At 42.7% G+C, this 17,397-nt stretch overlaps 1 protein-coding gene across 4 annotated transcripts in view; it reads left to right on the forward strand.

Annotated features, from left to right (window-relative positions):
* The first annotated feature begins 619 nt into the window (after nt 1–619).
* SLC36A4 (solute carrier family 36 member 4) overlaps nt 620–17,397 on the forward strand; it is an 86,569-nt gene continuing 69,791 nt past the window's right edge. The window contains exons 1-4 of one of the 4 annotated variants that reach the window (XM_080599773.1): nt 620–1,839; nt 10,441–10,486; nt 15,324–15,447; nt 16,170–16,260. In XM_080599773.1, coding sequence (XP_080455899.1) covers nt 1,747–1,839; nt 10,441–10,486; nt 15,324–15,447; nt 16,170–16,260 — 354 coding nt within the window. In that variant the 5' untranslated portion in view covers nt 620–1,746. Of the gene's footprint in view, nt 1,840–2,074; nt 2,372–10,440; nt 10,487–15,323; nt 15,448–16,169; nt 16,261–17,060; nt 17,246–17,397 lie in introns of those variants that run through there. The other 3 variants (XM_080599774.1, XM_080599775.1, XM_080599776.1) reach the window with 3 other exon arrangements.

Consider the following 17,397-nt stretch of genomic DNA (forward strand, 5'->3'; position numbering starts at 1 on the left):
CCAAAGATTAATAAATAAATAAATAAATAAATAATGCTAGTTTGTTTGGACAACGATAAATATTACAGAAAATACTTTTTTTTTCTTCCCCCCCCCCCAATATGGATAGAAACATTTGCTAATAAGCAAAAGTTTTCCTAAAGTGCGCTGCTTCAAACTGTTTCACTTTCTATGTTTCCCTGAAGTTTATTTTGCTTATTGGTGAAGCTCTTAGGAAATCATACTCGTATCTACAGGAGAGCACAGAGAAAATGCAGTATTGCTGTGGAAGTTCAGAAAGTGAGGAACTTCATAAGAAACAACTGCTTATAAATAACGTATCATATCAGAAACTCTTTTCTTGTTCCAGCTGTTGATGCATAATTAACTGTGATTATTCCAAATATCTTTTTTTTTTTTTTGAATAGTTTTTTGTTTTCATATAGGGAAAACAGTTTGAAATTGTTGGAGCTGGTGTGCTTTCAGGAAGCCAAATCGCAAATCACCAACAGATCTGTTAAGCAGTACCGAATTCTTGACTCCCACCTTGTGTTCAGTCTTTGCTTATTAATTACGGCTTTGTCACGGCAGTGCCTTGCCTGAAGCTGGGCTCCCCACCCTCACAGAGGGTGGCAGATGTCACCGTCCCTGGGGGCGTTCAAGGAAAGGTTGGACGTGGTGCTTAGGGACATGGTTTAGTGGGTGACATTGGTGGCAGGGTGACGATTGGACCAGGTGATCTTGCAGGTCTTTTCCAACCTTAATGATTTTATGATTCTATGCCAGCGGGACTTTATGGGGTCACCAGACCTGGGACTGCAGCAGACACAAGAACCATCAGGCAGCCTGTGCTGGCTTAAGAGCAGCTGCTCCTGAAAGATATAAAGGAGATTAAAGTGGATGCCAAGTTAATTCCGGTAGCAATGGAAGGCAAAAGTGTACTAGGCATTGCGTACACAAGGGGCGAGCTTTGCCTCGGGCTACGCGACCCTGAGGGCTGATTACAAGGTGGAGGCAGGAGCTCCCTCACCACAGGGTGCTGTGGGGAAGCCGCGGGGAAGCCGTGCACAGCCACCACAGGTGGCCACCCTGAGAGGCCCGGGAGGCTGAGGGAAAGGCTGGGCCAGCTCTGAGAGCCATGAGGGGAGGCCTCCAGCAGCACTGACCCTGACCTGCAGCACAGCCCAAGCAGGGACAAGCCCCACTTGTGCAAATTGGAGAAACTCGAGTATTTGAAAGGGCAGGAGCTTAGCAGGGCAGTCAGTGACAGGACCTCATCAATGTATATAAATATCTGAGGGGAGGGTGTCGAAAGGGTGAAGCCGGTCTCTTTTCAGTTGCCCAGTGACAGGATGAGAGGCAACAGGCACAACCTGAAGCCCAGGAGGTTCTGGCTCAGTATGAGGGGACACTTCTGTACTGTGAGGGTGACAGAGCACTGTGACAGGCCGCCCAGGGAGGTTGTTGAGTCTCCTTCTCTGGAGATCTCCCAAACCCGCCTGGATGCCATCCTGCACGACGTGCTCTAGGTGATTCTGCTCGGCAGGGGGTTGGACTAGGTAATCTCCAGAGGTCCCTTCCAACCTCGGCCACTGTGTGATTCTGTGACTGGTGTTGCGTTGGGACACAGGGCACTCAGTGTTAGGAAGGTGTTGTGTTGGGGCACAGACACAAACTCCGGGCTGAGGAGGCGCCTTCCCTCCTCTCCCTCCCTCAGCTCTCTCCCTTCCGCCGGCTCTCTGCGACTCGCCCCCGCTTGCCAAGCGCATGCGCAGCGGCTGTGGGCGCCGGCCGGCTCCACCGTGGCGGAAGGAGAGGAGGCCGGCACGGAGATGGACGCCGCCGGCAAGGAGGAGCTGGGTGAGCCGCGCCGCGCCGCCCGCCGACAGGGCCAGCCTCGGGGCAGCGGGGCGGCAGCGGGCCGCGGGACGGAGCGGGGAGGGCTGCGAGGAGCCGCCGGCCGCTTTCCTCCTCCCTCCCCCCGGAGGCGGAATGGTTCGGCCCGCGGGGGGCTGCGCTCGGCGCGGCGGGGCGGGCGGGTCGAACCATCCCACCCGCGGCGGGGGGGGGCGGGGGCGTCGCTGCTGGGTGGCGGGTTGCGGGAAGGGGCTGAGGGCGGGGGAGCGGGGCTCGGGGGGCTTTGGGGGCTCGAAGGACTTTGGGGGCTCGGTTCCCGCAGCCAACAGCCGGGCTGAGGCGGTGGGAAGGAGCCTGCGGGGGTGTTAGGGGAGCAGGCGAAGGGGTTGGGAACCACTGCAGGGGTGGGAAGACCCCCAGAGCCTCCCCTGCCCTAAAGACCCCGTCCCCAAAGCCTTCTCCCACCAAAGCCTCCCCCCGCAAAGCCCGACTCCCCCCCAAGCCTCCCCCAGCTGGTTTTGGAGTTCGTTAAGAGGTTATGATCTTGGCTAAAAGTTTATGGAAACCCTTTCCGTTCACTGCTTTAATCTTTCATGACAAAATCCGTGTCTCTTGTGTCCGTGTGTAGATATTTTAGCTGTATTTCTTGCAGACTGCTCCTCAGACCTACTCTCAGTGTGCGTGGGTACCTGTATGTTCACCTCTTTACTTGTATGTTCGTCGATGGAGCTGGTTTAGTGCCCGGTATTGCTGAGTTTTGGCTGGAGTGGGGGGTCTCGCCTCAAGTGTTTCACTGTAATCCGAAGAGTTCCTCCTGTCCAGGGCTGCTGGTGGAAGCAGGAGGCTGACCGGATTTTATGTTCCCTCAGGCTGATCCGTCTTGCAGCGAGCGATTGCTACCTAGGGACTAAAGCGAAAGGAGGAAATTTTAGCTTCCCTGTCAGCTGCTCAGGTTCACAGACCTGCCGGAGGTCGTGGAATACCTAGAACCAGATTATTTTTATTTTACAGGCTTACCTGTTTAAAAATGCAGATAAAGACCTGATAAGATTTCAGAAGCTTTTTACATGGTTCTGTCGTATTGACGACTTAAATTAAGTTCCTACTGATAAACTATCAGTGAACACGCTATCAATCAGACCGTCAATTAGCAATTGGCAGTGTGTTAATCATGTAGAAATGTGTAGTTTGTTCTGGACAGGACAGTGGATTATTTAAGACTAATCTTTTTCCACATAAACGGTCCATTGTTGGTTGGGGTAGAAATGTTTCTCTGAGAGAGAAGCAAGTATAACAAGCTAGGAAGACCTTTGGTTTTATAATTCAAGTATCTTGTTCTATTAGTCTTCTGGATTTGGGGGGTTATGATGCAAAAGCAGACAGCTCTTCCTGCTTACTGAGTGACATTATTGACTTCTCAACATTTATTAATGTTGATAACTTTTAGTCATAAACGAATGCTATCATAAAGTTGGATAAATTGACTTTATTACATTGCAGTCTGCCATAATAAAACATTGCAATAGCTTTAGAGTTCATGGCAAAGAAACAAAGCCAACGAAAGGTAATGTGAAACAGTATTTTTCTGGAAAATATATCTAGTGGTACTTTATAGCAATTAAAAAAACCCCACATTTATTTTAAAACAGATGAGATTTCCTTTTTAATTTTCGTTCCGGAAAATGCATTTATTTTATTTTATTTTTATTTTATTTTATTTTTTTTATTTCTCTTGCATCCAGTAGGAGTTAGAGTTGTGGAAAATAAGAGGGAGATGATTTGTGTATGGTTGAATGGGATTATCTGTTAGCTGCCCCTTGAACTAGAAATAGACTCAAAATACTTCCAATCCAGGCAGTCCTGCCCCTGGCACTTCTGTTCACTGTCACTTCATGTTGATCAGGAGTTTCTGCGTCCGCTGTGGGAGCACATGACTGAGTAACTGGGTACATCCCATGGGAGTCCAGTGTTTGGAGAGTACTTTACAGTTTGGCTTCTGAAAAAAGTGTTGTGAAGGTTCTTCACAGGCTGAAGTTTGGGGAGTGGAGGAACGTATTTGTGGTTAAAGGATTAACTGAGGGTTGTGTTGTGAGTTGCTTACTGAACCAGTTGCAGATTCTGGAAATAATGAGTGTTTCTTTGGAACTAAATTTTTAGAGCCTCGGTTCAGACTGCTGAATCGAAGACCTCTTCCACAGCTTTAAGATGATAAATTTACCACCTGTAAACTGAACGGGGTTGCTGAGCAAGCCAAGTGCTTGTCATGATGGTGGCTGTTGCCTGATGTGGGTGTGTTTTCTGTGTTAAAGACCAGGGGAGCTCACTGCAGGGCATCAGCTGCTCAGAGACTTAGTCACGAATCTTGTCCCGTAGGAGAAGCCTGCAGGTTTGGTTAGGTGACAGCACCTCTAGGCATGCTTGTAAGTTATGAATATGACACTCTACCCTGCGAGAAAATACCAGCATAAAACCCTGTTGGGGCTAATATAAAGATTAAGTGGGTCTAATTTTCACTTCTGTGCAGCAGTCAAGGCAACAGCAAATTAAATTGGGTCTGTGTCCCTCTTACAGAGAGAGGTAATAAAGCTTTCACGGGACTGAATCTTCTGCCCTGTTTTTGGCCGTGTTAGCATGTTCTTGTGTAGAAACTGTGACTAACTGAATTATCTACAAGCCCCCCTTTGATTAATGCTTTAGCAAAGCATTTTGCACGTTCAAAGTGCTGCTCCAGCAAGATCTGTCTTCCTTCTCCCATAAACGGAGCAAAACCAGCTGGTGTAAGTGATGATAAGCTATATCCTGTCCCCCAAGCACTTTATACTTACATGTCAAATCCAGTTCTTTGTAAGATTGTACTGACTTCAAAAGCCCTCAAGGAAAAAAAGAAAACAAATTGTTAAATTGGATTTAGAAAACAGGTTTTAGACAGGAATTTGCTTAGGAGGTGACCTTCTCAGAAGGAACAATGGCAGATTGTATTTGACTGTTTTTAGTATTTCCTTTGTCTTTAACTTGTGAGGCAGCTGTGGCGAACTGCTTCATCCTTTTGTCTCCGTTTCAGCCCGAAATGACCAAGCTTAGTTCTGTCTTGTGTGGTGATAAGAGGTTCAGATAATTTTTGAAATGCTAATTGCTTGAGCAGTACAGAAAAGCTGAAGTTCTCAGTGAAAATTAATTTGCTTGCAGAGCTTTCCAACCAAAGGGTTACTTGAGTATGCTATAGCCAGCTTTAGAAGTAAGTACGTTTAGTTACAGTTCAACAATTTCTTTGTCAGTATGTCCATAAATGTTGGCAAGATGCTGTCAAATATACTTGAAGATACGAAACTGGAAATGTTGGTCAGAACAATTTAAACACTATAATTTAATCCCCCACTATATAACGAGTGATTGACTTGTGACTGAAGTTCCACAAGACGTCTTTGAGGGTACAGCGTTGTGTGATTGTAGTGTGACACGTATTTGTAATGGATCAGTGATTTCTCCAGTGCGTTAAGGAGTCAGTGTAACGTTGCAGTGCTAATTCTTGGAGAAGATAAGCATTTTGTGTCGCCTCACTGATAGTAGTGGTACTCGTAGAGCTTTTTTAGCATCCTTCTTAGGTGGGTGTTCACAGAAGAAAGCAGAAACAATGACAGATATTCAAGTAACTGGTAAAGACAGTCTGGATGGGGTATGTTGTCTGAAAAGAATTTTGTGGTAGCACAAGGAGAAGAGAGATTTGTATGGGGTGATGGAGAGATGGGGTTGAAAATCGCTTGGTGCTTTGGCTAAGTAAAAACAAAAGCATGCATGTGAGTGAGTTGCCTCATTCTGAATTGTGGTGAATCATGAAAGATGATGCAAATCATGGAATCATAAAATGGTTTGGATTGGAGGGGACCTTTAAGATCATTTATATCCACTGCCATGGGCAGGGACACCTCCCACCAGACCAGGTTACCCAAAGCTTCATCCAGCCTGGCCTTGAACGCCTCCAGGGATGGTCCACAACTTCTCTGGGCAAAATTTTCGGTGAATACCGTAACTGGACTGGATCTTTAATAGTGCTGTTTGTATACGTTTGGGACAGCTTGGTGGAGCACAGACCTAAGGTAGGCTAAGGTGTGTGCTTTGTGAGACAGCAGTCAGCCAGCCTCACCTCCGATTCAGGTATGGCATGCTTGTGCTGCTCTTGTGGCTGGAGTGTCATACCCTATTTATGCACACGGGACCTTTCTAGGAAGAAACCTAAGTGAATGTGTGTATTCCATGCTGGTTTTCTGTCCATGGCTGTGGACTTCTCAGAACAGAAAGTTTCAGGCTAGATCCAAGGATGCAAAGCACTTGCTCTTCTACTTTGTGGGTACGTACCTCCTTTATGGGGCAGAGAAGTCTTAAGCTTTCTTGGCTGGCATGCTCTGGACCACAAGGTTGAATCCGTTAAATCTGGATGTTATGCAAATCTGGATGTCAGTGGGAGTACAGATTGTGCAGCTGGGACAGCTGCAGTACCCAACAGTTGAAATCTATTAGCAAATGAAACCCATGCTTAGAAGTTGCATGATTCAAAATTTATATAATGTCTCACTACTGTTACTGTTAACTGGTTCACATATTTTAGGGCCGGGTATATGCTAGCCATGGGATAAAGGAATAATGATGGGGAGAAGTAGTAATTCAGGAACGTTTTTATTGTCTAGAACAGTAGCCAAATATTGTTGGAGTGCTTTATGTAACATAATATTCGAGGGAAACCTGTAATAGATGTCATCATCACAATGTGAGTTGGTGTTACTTGCCGTTACCTGGGTTTTAAATCTCTTCTAGTGGAATTTATTCTCGAAGGAGTTACTATATTAGAAGAGGACATGAACTGTCAGCTTGGGTGTACAGATAAGAAACAGATGTTGGGAGTTCTCATTTTAGCTATTTCTGAGAACGTGGATGAATAACTGACTGGATGTACTGCAGTTCTCTCAGTATCTGTTGCCCAGGAGTGGTATGCTAAGGGGTGGTTGAAGACACTTCAGTGTACTGTTATCATGGTTATGCATGGGTCCCATGAGACAAAAAATATACATAAATGTACATAAATAGATGTAGATTGGAAAGTGCTAATTGTTCTAATTGTGAGTTTTACAAACAATGTTTTAGTGGGTGCTTACTCTACAATCTGATTCTTCCACTCGAGAATTTTTCAGAGGTTAACCTGTATGTTCTGGATCTTTATTTATTTATTTTTTTCCTCTCACATGTAAATATATGTGAGAGATTTTTGTGGCTGTACACAATTTCTCCAGACTTCCCACGAGCTATATGCATAAAGGACATACAACTTCAATGTCTGTTGTATGGGGAAGGACATTTAATGTTAGTAACATTTTTCTTGGTTGTCTACGTTGCCAATATCAAAGTTGTTACTTTTGACTTCTTTTTAAGAAAAGATCCTCTGTTTCCGGGCATGTGCTTAGGCTAATAAATGTCTGGATAATAACTGGGTTAAAATGTCTCGCCTCTGGTAAAGGGAGGCCAGTCATAGAGGGTAATTAGTTAAAGCCTCCTGCTGTGCTCTAGTTGTGTGCAATCTTCCTGTTCTTGTGACCAGCTACCAGGGGCCGTGGAGCTTTGGAAAGCCTAGTTTTATTTTTGAGATGCGTTAGATGAACTGCTTCTTCTTTTTAGGATTATCTGTTTAATCAGTCTTTAAGAAGTTTTGTTTAGTACAGCAGTGTGGTAAACTAATATCCAAATTAGTTACGCAATGCAAATAGTATGAAGTGAACATCAGCAGATACTATCTGCAGGAAAGAAACATATACAGATGTTTGTTTGATTTTAATAAAGCTTTACATTTGTTTTAGTGGGACATTTGGGAGAATATCGTCTTCCTTCTGTGGTCAAATAAACCTATTTTCAGTGTTCAAGGTGAAATCTCCTCCTTTCTCAAGAACAGCTGGTGCTATATTCTTCAGGTAAAGAAAATCTGCATAAGAATACTGCTCTGACATGTATCAGCTTGGAATGTGAATGTTGGCTGGCTTCTGGCGTTTGGATGTGTTTGGAAGAAGCACGTTTAAAGAAATGTCTAACACCCCATCATTCTGTTAACTTCTATTGACATTCAAGCCTTCCTTCATTTCATCTTCTATAATTCTTCAGTGATGATGGACAGCTTAGCACGAGGTATACTGAAAGCAGAGTGTAGGTGATGTATTATGCAGCAGAACGTGCTACGTATGCAGAAGAAGTTTGGTCTGTTTGGCATCTTGCGACTGCAGAAGAGCAACCTCTCCTTGCAAACCAGGTTCCGTGCTATTGGGACTCAAGTTTTATGTGAAACTTGTTGCGCATCAAGACACTTTGTAAATAAAACTTTAATGTGGTTTTCAAAGTAAATATTTTTTTTTTATGATGCGTATCTTTTCTGTTATTAGCAGTAGTTCACAGCCTTCTCTTGAGAATGCGACGGACTATGAAATTGGGGTGTTCTGTTGCGTAAGTGACGTGAATAAAGTAGCACAATAATGCGGGAGAACAGGTTCTAAAAAAACCTGTTGTTTATACCTCCACAGGATTTGGAAATAAATATTGAAGTCACCATGATAAACGTATTTACACATGTTTACACACCGTGTTTTCCCTGAAAGGATGGTCACGTTCTTTCCCCAGGTAGTTAAAATCTGGGGGTCGTATTAATTTCAGTGTTGCCTTCCTTTTGGGTTCAGATGATTCTGTACTGTGGAAGACCCTGCAGTGATGAAGGAGCACAAACTCGAAGCAGTCTATAAAGTTGGAATAAGCTAATATGCTGAGACCACATGCTTACAGTCGTTTGTTTTGCTTATGAGGTTGTGTGCTGTAGTTTAGAGAATTCAGCTGTGAATGTTGGCAGTTTGATGGGTCTCGAATCTCATCAAAGAATCTTGAAATGGCAGATTGGCTGGAGAAGTAGGCTCAAGTACAGAACGTGTACTAAAAGGCATAGGGAGAACTTACAGAGCAGATCTTAAACACATTTGTAGGGTATACAGTACAAATTCAGGAAAAAAAAAGTATTCAGAAAAAAAAATAGTACTTTTGAAGCTGAGGAGAAATACGTTGTCTTGGAGGGAAGTGTACAAAGGTGAAAATAATCTAGGGACTGGCATGGAGCTGGGATAGGGGAGGGTCAGGCTGGGTGTTAGGAGAAGGTTCTGCACCCAGAGGGTGGTCGGGCACTGGGACAGGCTCCCCAGGGCAGTGGTCACGGCACCGAGCCTGAGAGAGTTCAAGAAGCATTTGGACAGCGCTCTGAGACACAGGGTCTGATTTTTGGGTGGTGCTGATTGGAGCCAGGCGTTGGACTTAATGATACTTGTGGATCTCTTCCAAGTTGGGATATTGTATGATCCTATGAATCAAACCTGAAGTATTTGTGTTGTTTTGACTTGGAGATAATTTAATGGATCCAGAAGAGAATGTCTGCAAGAGAAAGAGAACATGTTGTCAAAGTTGTCCATGCTTGAAGATCAATAATATGGAAAATCTTTTAATGAAAAGATTAGGAAATAGCATGATGAGAAAATAATTCATAGCAAAAATTCAGCCCCAGAGGCTCTCTCCTGCATCATCCCCAAGACAAGGGCTGTACGGTCACATCTCTCCTTTTTGGACAACGCGACACCTCCACCTCGCCTGCCCTGCCTGTCCCTCCTGAACAGCACTCCAGTTGTGGGACTCATCCCACCAAGTCCCACTGATAGCAATGGTATCATAGCTCTGGGAAAGGACCAAAGCTTCCAGTTTGTCCCATTCATTCCTCATACTGTGTGTGTTGGTATACAAGCATTTTGGACATGCTCCTGAACCCTCAGCGCTCCCTGGGGCATCATAAATGCTCCTGTTAGCCTTGCCACCCTCAGGCAGTGCTGCACCAGCCCTTGGCTTAACCTCATTTTTCCTAATGGCATCCCCTTCCATCTATCCTGGTTTCAAGCTCTCTCAGTCAGTCCTGACAGGTTACAAGCCAAGAAACCTTTCCCTGTTGAGACAGGTGGGTCCCCTCGGGCCCCAGCAGGCCTGATGTCTTGAAGACTCTTCCATGATTATAAAACCCCAAATTCTGATGGAGGCACTGGTCTTGGAGCCAGGCATTGATGACCTGAGCTCACCCGTTTATTTCCTGTCTCTCCCCATTACCGGGAGGGTTGAGGAAAACCCTCTCTGTGCTCCTGAGCCCTTTAGTCATCTTCCCATGGCTCCAAAATTTCTAGATAGACCCCAGGCTTCCTGTAGCTACCTCCTTGGTACCGACACAAAAGAGGAGAAGTGGGCGATACTCCAAGGGATGTTGCTTGCTAACAAGTTTCCTGGTAACATCCCTGATCCGAGGCAGCAGGCTCTGTAAAGAGGCCAGACCTCCTGCAGGTCCAAATAGCAAAGATTTTTTTTTCCCCCTTAGAATTACTATATTGGGGGTGGCGGTGCATGAACAGACTTAAACGTTTAAGTACGTGAGGGCAATGTGAATGGTGTGAAGGATGGAGAGGCAGGAACAGGATCATCAGCTGGGAGAGGCTGATGTTTCGGAGTGGGTCATTGGTGTAAACTTTACAGTGTGAGCTTTCTCCCTGCCTCGTTCAGAACGTCCGTTCTCTCGTTGCTGCCATAGTACCAGTCCTGAATGAAGGTAAGGTAACCCAGACAAAGAACAGATGAATCATTCTGGAGAGTCAGCACCTCCATTTCACAGATTATCTGTCGTCCTGTTCTTCTGGGGCTTCCGTGGCAAATGCAGTGAATTTAAATAAAAGGAGACAGTATATTTTGTATGACCTGCATATATCTTCCTTCTGTTCCCTTAATTCTTACATCTAAAAAAGCTTTGCTCGTTGTCAATATCAGTCAACGGCGGTGTGGGACAGATGGTTTTGTGAACAAACCTGGGGAATAGAAAGGTGGCTGGGACACAGGAGCTTAAGGCTCAAGAGCAGAGGTAAGGTCGGCCACGGGAACAGAAGTGTTGGTGTCCGCTACAGACCACCAAGAGAAGAAGAAGAGGTGGATGAAGCTGTCTTTAAACAGCTGGGAGAAGCCTTCTGCTCATAGGTCCTGGTTATCGGGGGGGACATAACCACCTAATACCTGCCAGGGAGGCAATTTGGCAGGGCCCAAGGAACTGAGGATTTTTCTGGAATTGCTTGTATTGCTTGTTGATAAAGATTTTGATACTGAAATCTTACTCTGCGGTACTTTAAAAATGTTTTAAGATGTTCCTGGTGTGAATTAAATTACCAGTTGTTGCAAATATATGTATCTTGCTTTGGACTTATTTTGTATGATATTTCCTGTTTTTGTGGAATGTACTGAAATAATCATGATTTTTTTTTTTTGTTTTTTACATAGATGATGAAATAAAATGTAAAAAAATCAAGGATTTTTTTCTTTATTTTTGGACCATCCTTCAGTAAGCTACGTAACTGCATCACACAAAAAGTTAATGATGGTTAAGAAAAAAATCCTAGCTAGACTGAAGGTAATTAGATTCTAAACTCTTTAAGGCAAAGGCTTTTTTCTTTGTGTTTCTGTGGAGCGGTTGCTGGCCCACAGTTAGCAGTCAGTTACGCAATTATCAGAGCTTTGATAGTGGTAACATCGACTCTGAGATTGCTTTAGGCACGGACAAACGAATTTTCGAGGGAAAAGCTTGTTTTAGAAAAATTCTCATTTAAAAACTGAGGGGAACGCTGGCGTATGTCTAAATCTGTTCTTAGTAACTGTGTTTGCAACCAGAAAAAGTAGTAAATTGGGAGAAAAGTGAAATGGGATGTTTATAGAACTTGCAGTCTTCTGAGAGGGATCCCAGAGAAAGTTACGTGGTGAGCTCTGTGTGTGCTCATCTCTGAAGTTTCGGTGTCAGACTGCAATGGAAGAAGAGAAATTCACTTTTCTCCCTTGACCGAGCAGTTCCTGACATTCAGCTGTGCTGCTGGTCCTGAAAGTCGTGCTGGCATCTGGAAGGTAGAGAGGCAGAGCTGCTTACACCAAGGGTTTGAAAGATGCTTGACAATACCTGAGCGTAATAAGTATATATATATATATATATATATATTTTTTATTGGCATACAATACAGTGTGTGGCCAAAGGTTAAAAATACCACTATAATTCGTGCAGATTGAAGTGTTCCTAGCTGCAAGGGGATATCCAAGGGTTTTGTGTTGTCTCAACACCAAGATGAAAACATTGCTTTGTGCTGCGCTTCTGCCTTACTCGTGGGTGATCCCTTTACCGTGGCGTGGCAGGCACAGTGGATGTAAATTAGCTTTTGGTTGCCAGAGGTGTTTCTTTCAGGATTACTGCGAAGGAGTGGGCTTCTGAAAGTACAAAAATACTGTTAGTTAATTACAACTCAGGTGAGCTTCCTATCGACTAGAAGTGTTTCCTCGAGAAGGGTGATTGTGGCAGCATTGTTCCTGAGAAAATAAGCGTTAATGGAAGTTGGTTTGAAGAGGAGCATCTAGCAACAGTCTAGGAACAGAGGTGGGGAACCCAGATTGTGGACTTCAGAGGAACAAACACCCTGTCCAGCCTCCTCCCAGGGCTGTCTCAGGAGAACCTCCAGTGCCCTGATCCAGATGTGAAGCCAGTCAAGATGTCAATGGGAGCGGCTCAGAGGCTCACTTTTTGGATGTGTGTGCACGAGAAGCACCTCCAGGCTCTGGTTACTGGAGAACCAGAGGGTCAAGGACAACTCCTTGAGAGAGAGACCCCCATGAGGCCTGGGGGTCAGGTGCCTTGGAGGCTTTTGTGCTTGGTTACCAGTGACTGGGAAGACTGGGATGAAGGGGCAGCCGCTGGGTAGGCTGTCTGAACCCAATTCTGGAGAGATCCACGTTGAATAACCACGTATTTCCCACTAGTGGACCTTCATCCCGCTCAGCCAGAGAGGGGAGCGGGATTAGACTGGTGCTTTTTGTATTTCTGCCTGTGTAGTCAGCCATGTGCACGTGAATGTGTGTACAGTCTCCATTTTTCCACAGCGCTGGTTGTGGAATCACATCCTCAGCATTGCCACATCCTCCTAGGAAAGGTGGAACCTGCACCAGAACTACCCAAATCCTGGTATTACTAGTGATCAATAGCAGCAGTGTTCCCCATCAGTAGTTTTGCTAGATTTCCTCCAGGCGTCTGCTTTAATTGTATTGTATAGGAGCACGATACAGGCTGTTAGGCACCTTTAAAGTGATGTAGCAGGGCAGCACTGGGGGGCTGCTGTTTGCATCCTCCCTTGCCGCAGTGCTTGGAGGAGCAGTCCCAAGGGAGGCTACCCCCAAAACGGGCAGGCGGTGGAGGGGGAGAGGCAAAAGAGACGCGGCAAGACGACGGCGTTGCAGCAAAGGCTTCTTGATGAAAGCAGGTATTCAGCCAGGCCAAAGAGATGATCAAAAGCAAGAAATTCTTGCAGGAGATCCCAGGGGTGATGACAGAGTTTGATGCCATCTGGAGCTGCTAGAAAGAAAGTGAAAAAAGGCTTTACAAACGCTTTTATCGTTTTTGGTTTTATCCAACCAATTCTTAGTTATATCTCTTTTAAGAAGCAAAGTAGCGAAGCGTTCTCGTGATCCTGGCTTGTGAGTTGAAGAAGTCTTCCCTGTCTTTCTGGGGTGCTTGATTTGAAGAAGAAAATTAAAGCAATTCTATCTCAACACTGTTGGGTCCATCATACTCCTAGATAGGAACCTTACTTGCTGCACACGCTGTCACTATTGCTTAACTTTGCAAACACTGCTACAAAATGTAAGTCAAAACAGGAGAAGTAAATTAATGATGATTTCTTCTGTATATTGTTGAATCTCATGTTGTCACAGACTTTGCACACTTTTAGTTTGTTCTGTTCCATGTCAAAACATTTAATCTATCTCAATTTGTATAATTGGAATATTGCTGAGTGTAAACTTGATTTACGCTGGCCTTGCCAGTTGGGTCTCTGACCTCTGATGTTGTATTCCACTGGGCACCTTTTGCTTTTGTCAAGTGCTTTCATTATTGGCTTTCAGCTTTATCGAAACTTAATTCAGATGACCTGTTGCTGTCTTTAGTATACTTTGATCTATCTACTGGATAAGCCTTCTTCTGTTTTATAGGATATATAATGCTTGTTTTGTGGTTGTTCTTTGAAGTTCCTATTGCTTACGATTGTATTCAGTGCCTTGCTGCTGCGTTAGACATCGTTAAGGTTTCATAAAGACCTTAAGGATTTGTTGAACACCCTATTTTCAGCGTGTTCTGCATTTCTGATCAGGTTTCGTGCACATAACTTGTTTCCACAATAAGTAGTAACTTTATTAGTTTGAGTATAAAAAGTCCCCAAATAAGCATTGTATCTGCTGCTTTCTTTTAAATGCTTCTGCAGTCTCACCGGTGTTAAAAATTTCACGCATGTGAAGTGAGCATCCCTATTTTTCTTATGAAGTGAATAAGCTTAGCATGGCTAAGGTATTTAAAGTTCACTCAAACTGTGTTGTTTCTTTTTTTTTGCTTTCTTAAGTGAAGCATGTTTTAATATAATTAATGCTTATTTAATGTGTTCAGAGTTCTGTAATTAATGCGGTAAATTAGTAAGATGTGCTGTTGCATTCTTAGAAATACTCAGTAATTTTTAAAAATAAGTAGAAAAAGGCAGCGTAAAATCACGTAAGAATAGGATTTTCTTGTGTGTGTGAAAACCGCAGAGGTTGAGATTTATTCAACCGATTTTATGAATGGGTACTGCAGAAGGCAGGTAATCTTTTTGGTTTTGGCAAGATTTGTTTTACAGAACTGTAGTCATTTAAAAATGGTTATAATTTAATCAACATTAAATTGCAAAAGCTGCAAGGTTTGCCTGAAAGCCAGTTTTGTTCATTGCTTGCTGTTGCTTAGCTCTTTTATTTAGCTGGATAGCAAGGCTGCATTTGTTGACAGCAGTGGCAGTTTATGCTACTTAAAAAAGTTCATGAAATTGCAGCTCAGGCATGTAGTATAAATCAGTTATCTTGGTTTTCTTACCAGTGTTTGGAGACATCTTCTGTTGTACCTCTCAGTTTTAGGATGGGATGGCTCTGGGGGGTGCCCTTGCTCTCCACTAGTAATAGGCTAAGTGCTTAGCATTGAAACAGCTAACAGCACCTAAGATGAATCTCATCCTTTCCTAACACTGGATGACTTTTCCGTTTGGCTGTATGTTGTATTAGCTTGCAAAATGGTCTAAACCATCAACATTTTGATGATACAAAGTTGTTTTCCTTAATGGCAAGCTTTAGTGTTTGACCGTAAACCAGCCTGTTTTGAATAATGTGAATGTGTGCCCCTGGAAAAGCGAGGCAGAATTTCTTGTGCAGACTTGTGCTGTAACTGTGTTTAAATCAGCTTTATATTTAGTAACGCAAATAAATCTCATGAAATGGCAAATTATTTCAAAATCACCTTTTACTTCTAAACTGTACGTTTGTTTCTAACACTAAGTTGTGTTAATTCCGTTGTATAGATTTGGAAGTAATGAAGCCTTTAATTGATGAACAGAATTCAGACGAAGTCTCAGATGAGGAGCATGAAAATGACATCCTGCCAGTTGAGAAGCATTACCAACTTGAAAATGAAGAAGGCATTACGTATGTATTACTCCTAAGTATCAGCTTGTTAAAAGTCCTTGCCTCCAACTTGTTTTTCATGAGTAGTTTACTGAACTCTCAGGGGGGTTACTTGCTACCATGGTATGGTGTTGTAGGGCTTTGCATAGTTCTAATTTAGGGCTTTGCATGTGTCTACCAAAAAACAGCACATTTTGAGTAGGTTCTTTGGTTTTTTGAAGCTTAACAATATACTGGCTGTAAAATATTCCAAGGTGACCATTTATAAAGTGATTGGGTCGCTCAGAATCCAGGCATTGTTTACAAAGGGGTTTGATTGATTTTATTTTTTAATAAAGGAACTTAAGACTTTGGAAATAGATTATTTGTTACAGTTGTATTTGAAAGAGTTGGTTTTTTTTGGGGGGGCTAAAGCTGTAGCTGTCAGAATTGTGTTTTGTAACTGGTAATTATTTTGAATGTTATTGATTCTAAAATAGCATTGATGAAACTTTGACACTTTCTGAGGCAAAAAAAAGATAAAATTGCACAGAAAGTAGCCTTTCACAAGCTGGGAAAAGGAGATGAAGATCAATCAGACTTGTACGTTCCATTTGATGGAACTCATATCTAGAGATTAATAAGAATGTCCTTTGAATGTGTGGGACCAGTTCAAAGTAGTTACTGCTCACAAATTGTTCCTGTATGTTAGTGAATTATAGAGGGTGTGCTTTTAATGGGTCTTTTTCTGTTTTTATCATCAGGTTTATACAAACACTTACCCACCTCCTCAAAGGAAACATTGGAACTGGGCTTCTTGGTCTTCCACTTGCAATAAAAAATGCTGGCATTGTGGTAAGAATGCAGTTGTTTTTCTTAGATTAGAAACGTTATCTAGAAAGATATACAGATATGTGACTGAGCCTGAAAAACTAAATTCTTGATGCCTGCTGGTTGTACCTACCTACTTTGAATAGTGTTATATTTTTTCTTTTCAGTCTGGTGAAGTTATTGCTGAAGGTTGAGACAGACTAAAACAAAAACAAAAACAACAACCAAACCTTTTTTTCTTTTTTAACTATGTCATTCTGAAGACTTTATACAATGTTTTGTATTTTTGCTTAGCCAGAGCATTTTTCTGTGGAAAACTTTTTTTTCTGAAAAAAGAAAGTTTTTGATTCAGTCAGACTCCTATGATGGCACATGGGATTCTTTTTTGGGTTTATTTTATCTTTGTCCAGACGTCACTATAGCTGGATAATGTCATAGGATGCACTGTCATCTTTTTAAATCAGTCTTTTGTTTCTGGGGCAACAGGATATAGCACAGTCTAGTTTATACAGGGATATAAACAAAGCATTTCCTAAGGGAATGTAAATTTCATTAAATGAATTTTTAAATTTAAGACTAAATAAATTTAATTCTTTATTACAGGATGTTTAGTTTAAGGATGAAAGTTACAATGTAAAAAGCAAGTACTTTCTGTGAAAACTTTTGGTTTAACTTCTGTTCTAAAACAAATGATTTAATTCAAAAGATTATCTGTAACTTGTAAAAGTTGTCAGGGTAGTGATTGTGGCTTTTTTTTTTTTTTTTTTTTTTTTTACTATACTGAACCTCATCAAATGCTCTAATGTAATGGAAAGAAGCTTTTAAAATGACAGTGTTGATGACAATGAAATGGTCCAAACCATTGCTTAGAAATGTGCGGTCTTCTCTCATGACAATTTTTTGGCAAATATCTTAATGAAGATGCTCTGAGAGTGAAGTTGTGCATGTCCACTTGCTATTTACTGCTTGATCACCCTTGAGAAACCTTCAGTCGAGCCATCAATTAGAAGTAAGGAATGCAGCAGAAATCTGTAGTGAATCCTCCTCTGAGGGGAAAAAAGTTGCATAAAATTTTAATTCCTATAATTTATGTATGTGCTAAAATATGAAACTTTTGCATGTAAAGATTTTTCCCCGGAATGTTTTCATGAAAAAATCTGT

The sequence above is a fragment of the Anser brachyrhynchus genome, assembly GCF_964034855.1.
Source record: "Anser brachyrhynchus genome assembly, chromosome: 1".
NCBI classification, from domain to species: domain Eukaryota; kingdom Metazoa; phylum Chordata; class Aves; order Anseriformes; family Anatidae; genus Anser; species Anser brachyrhynchus.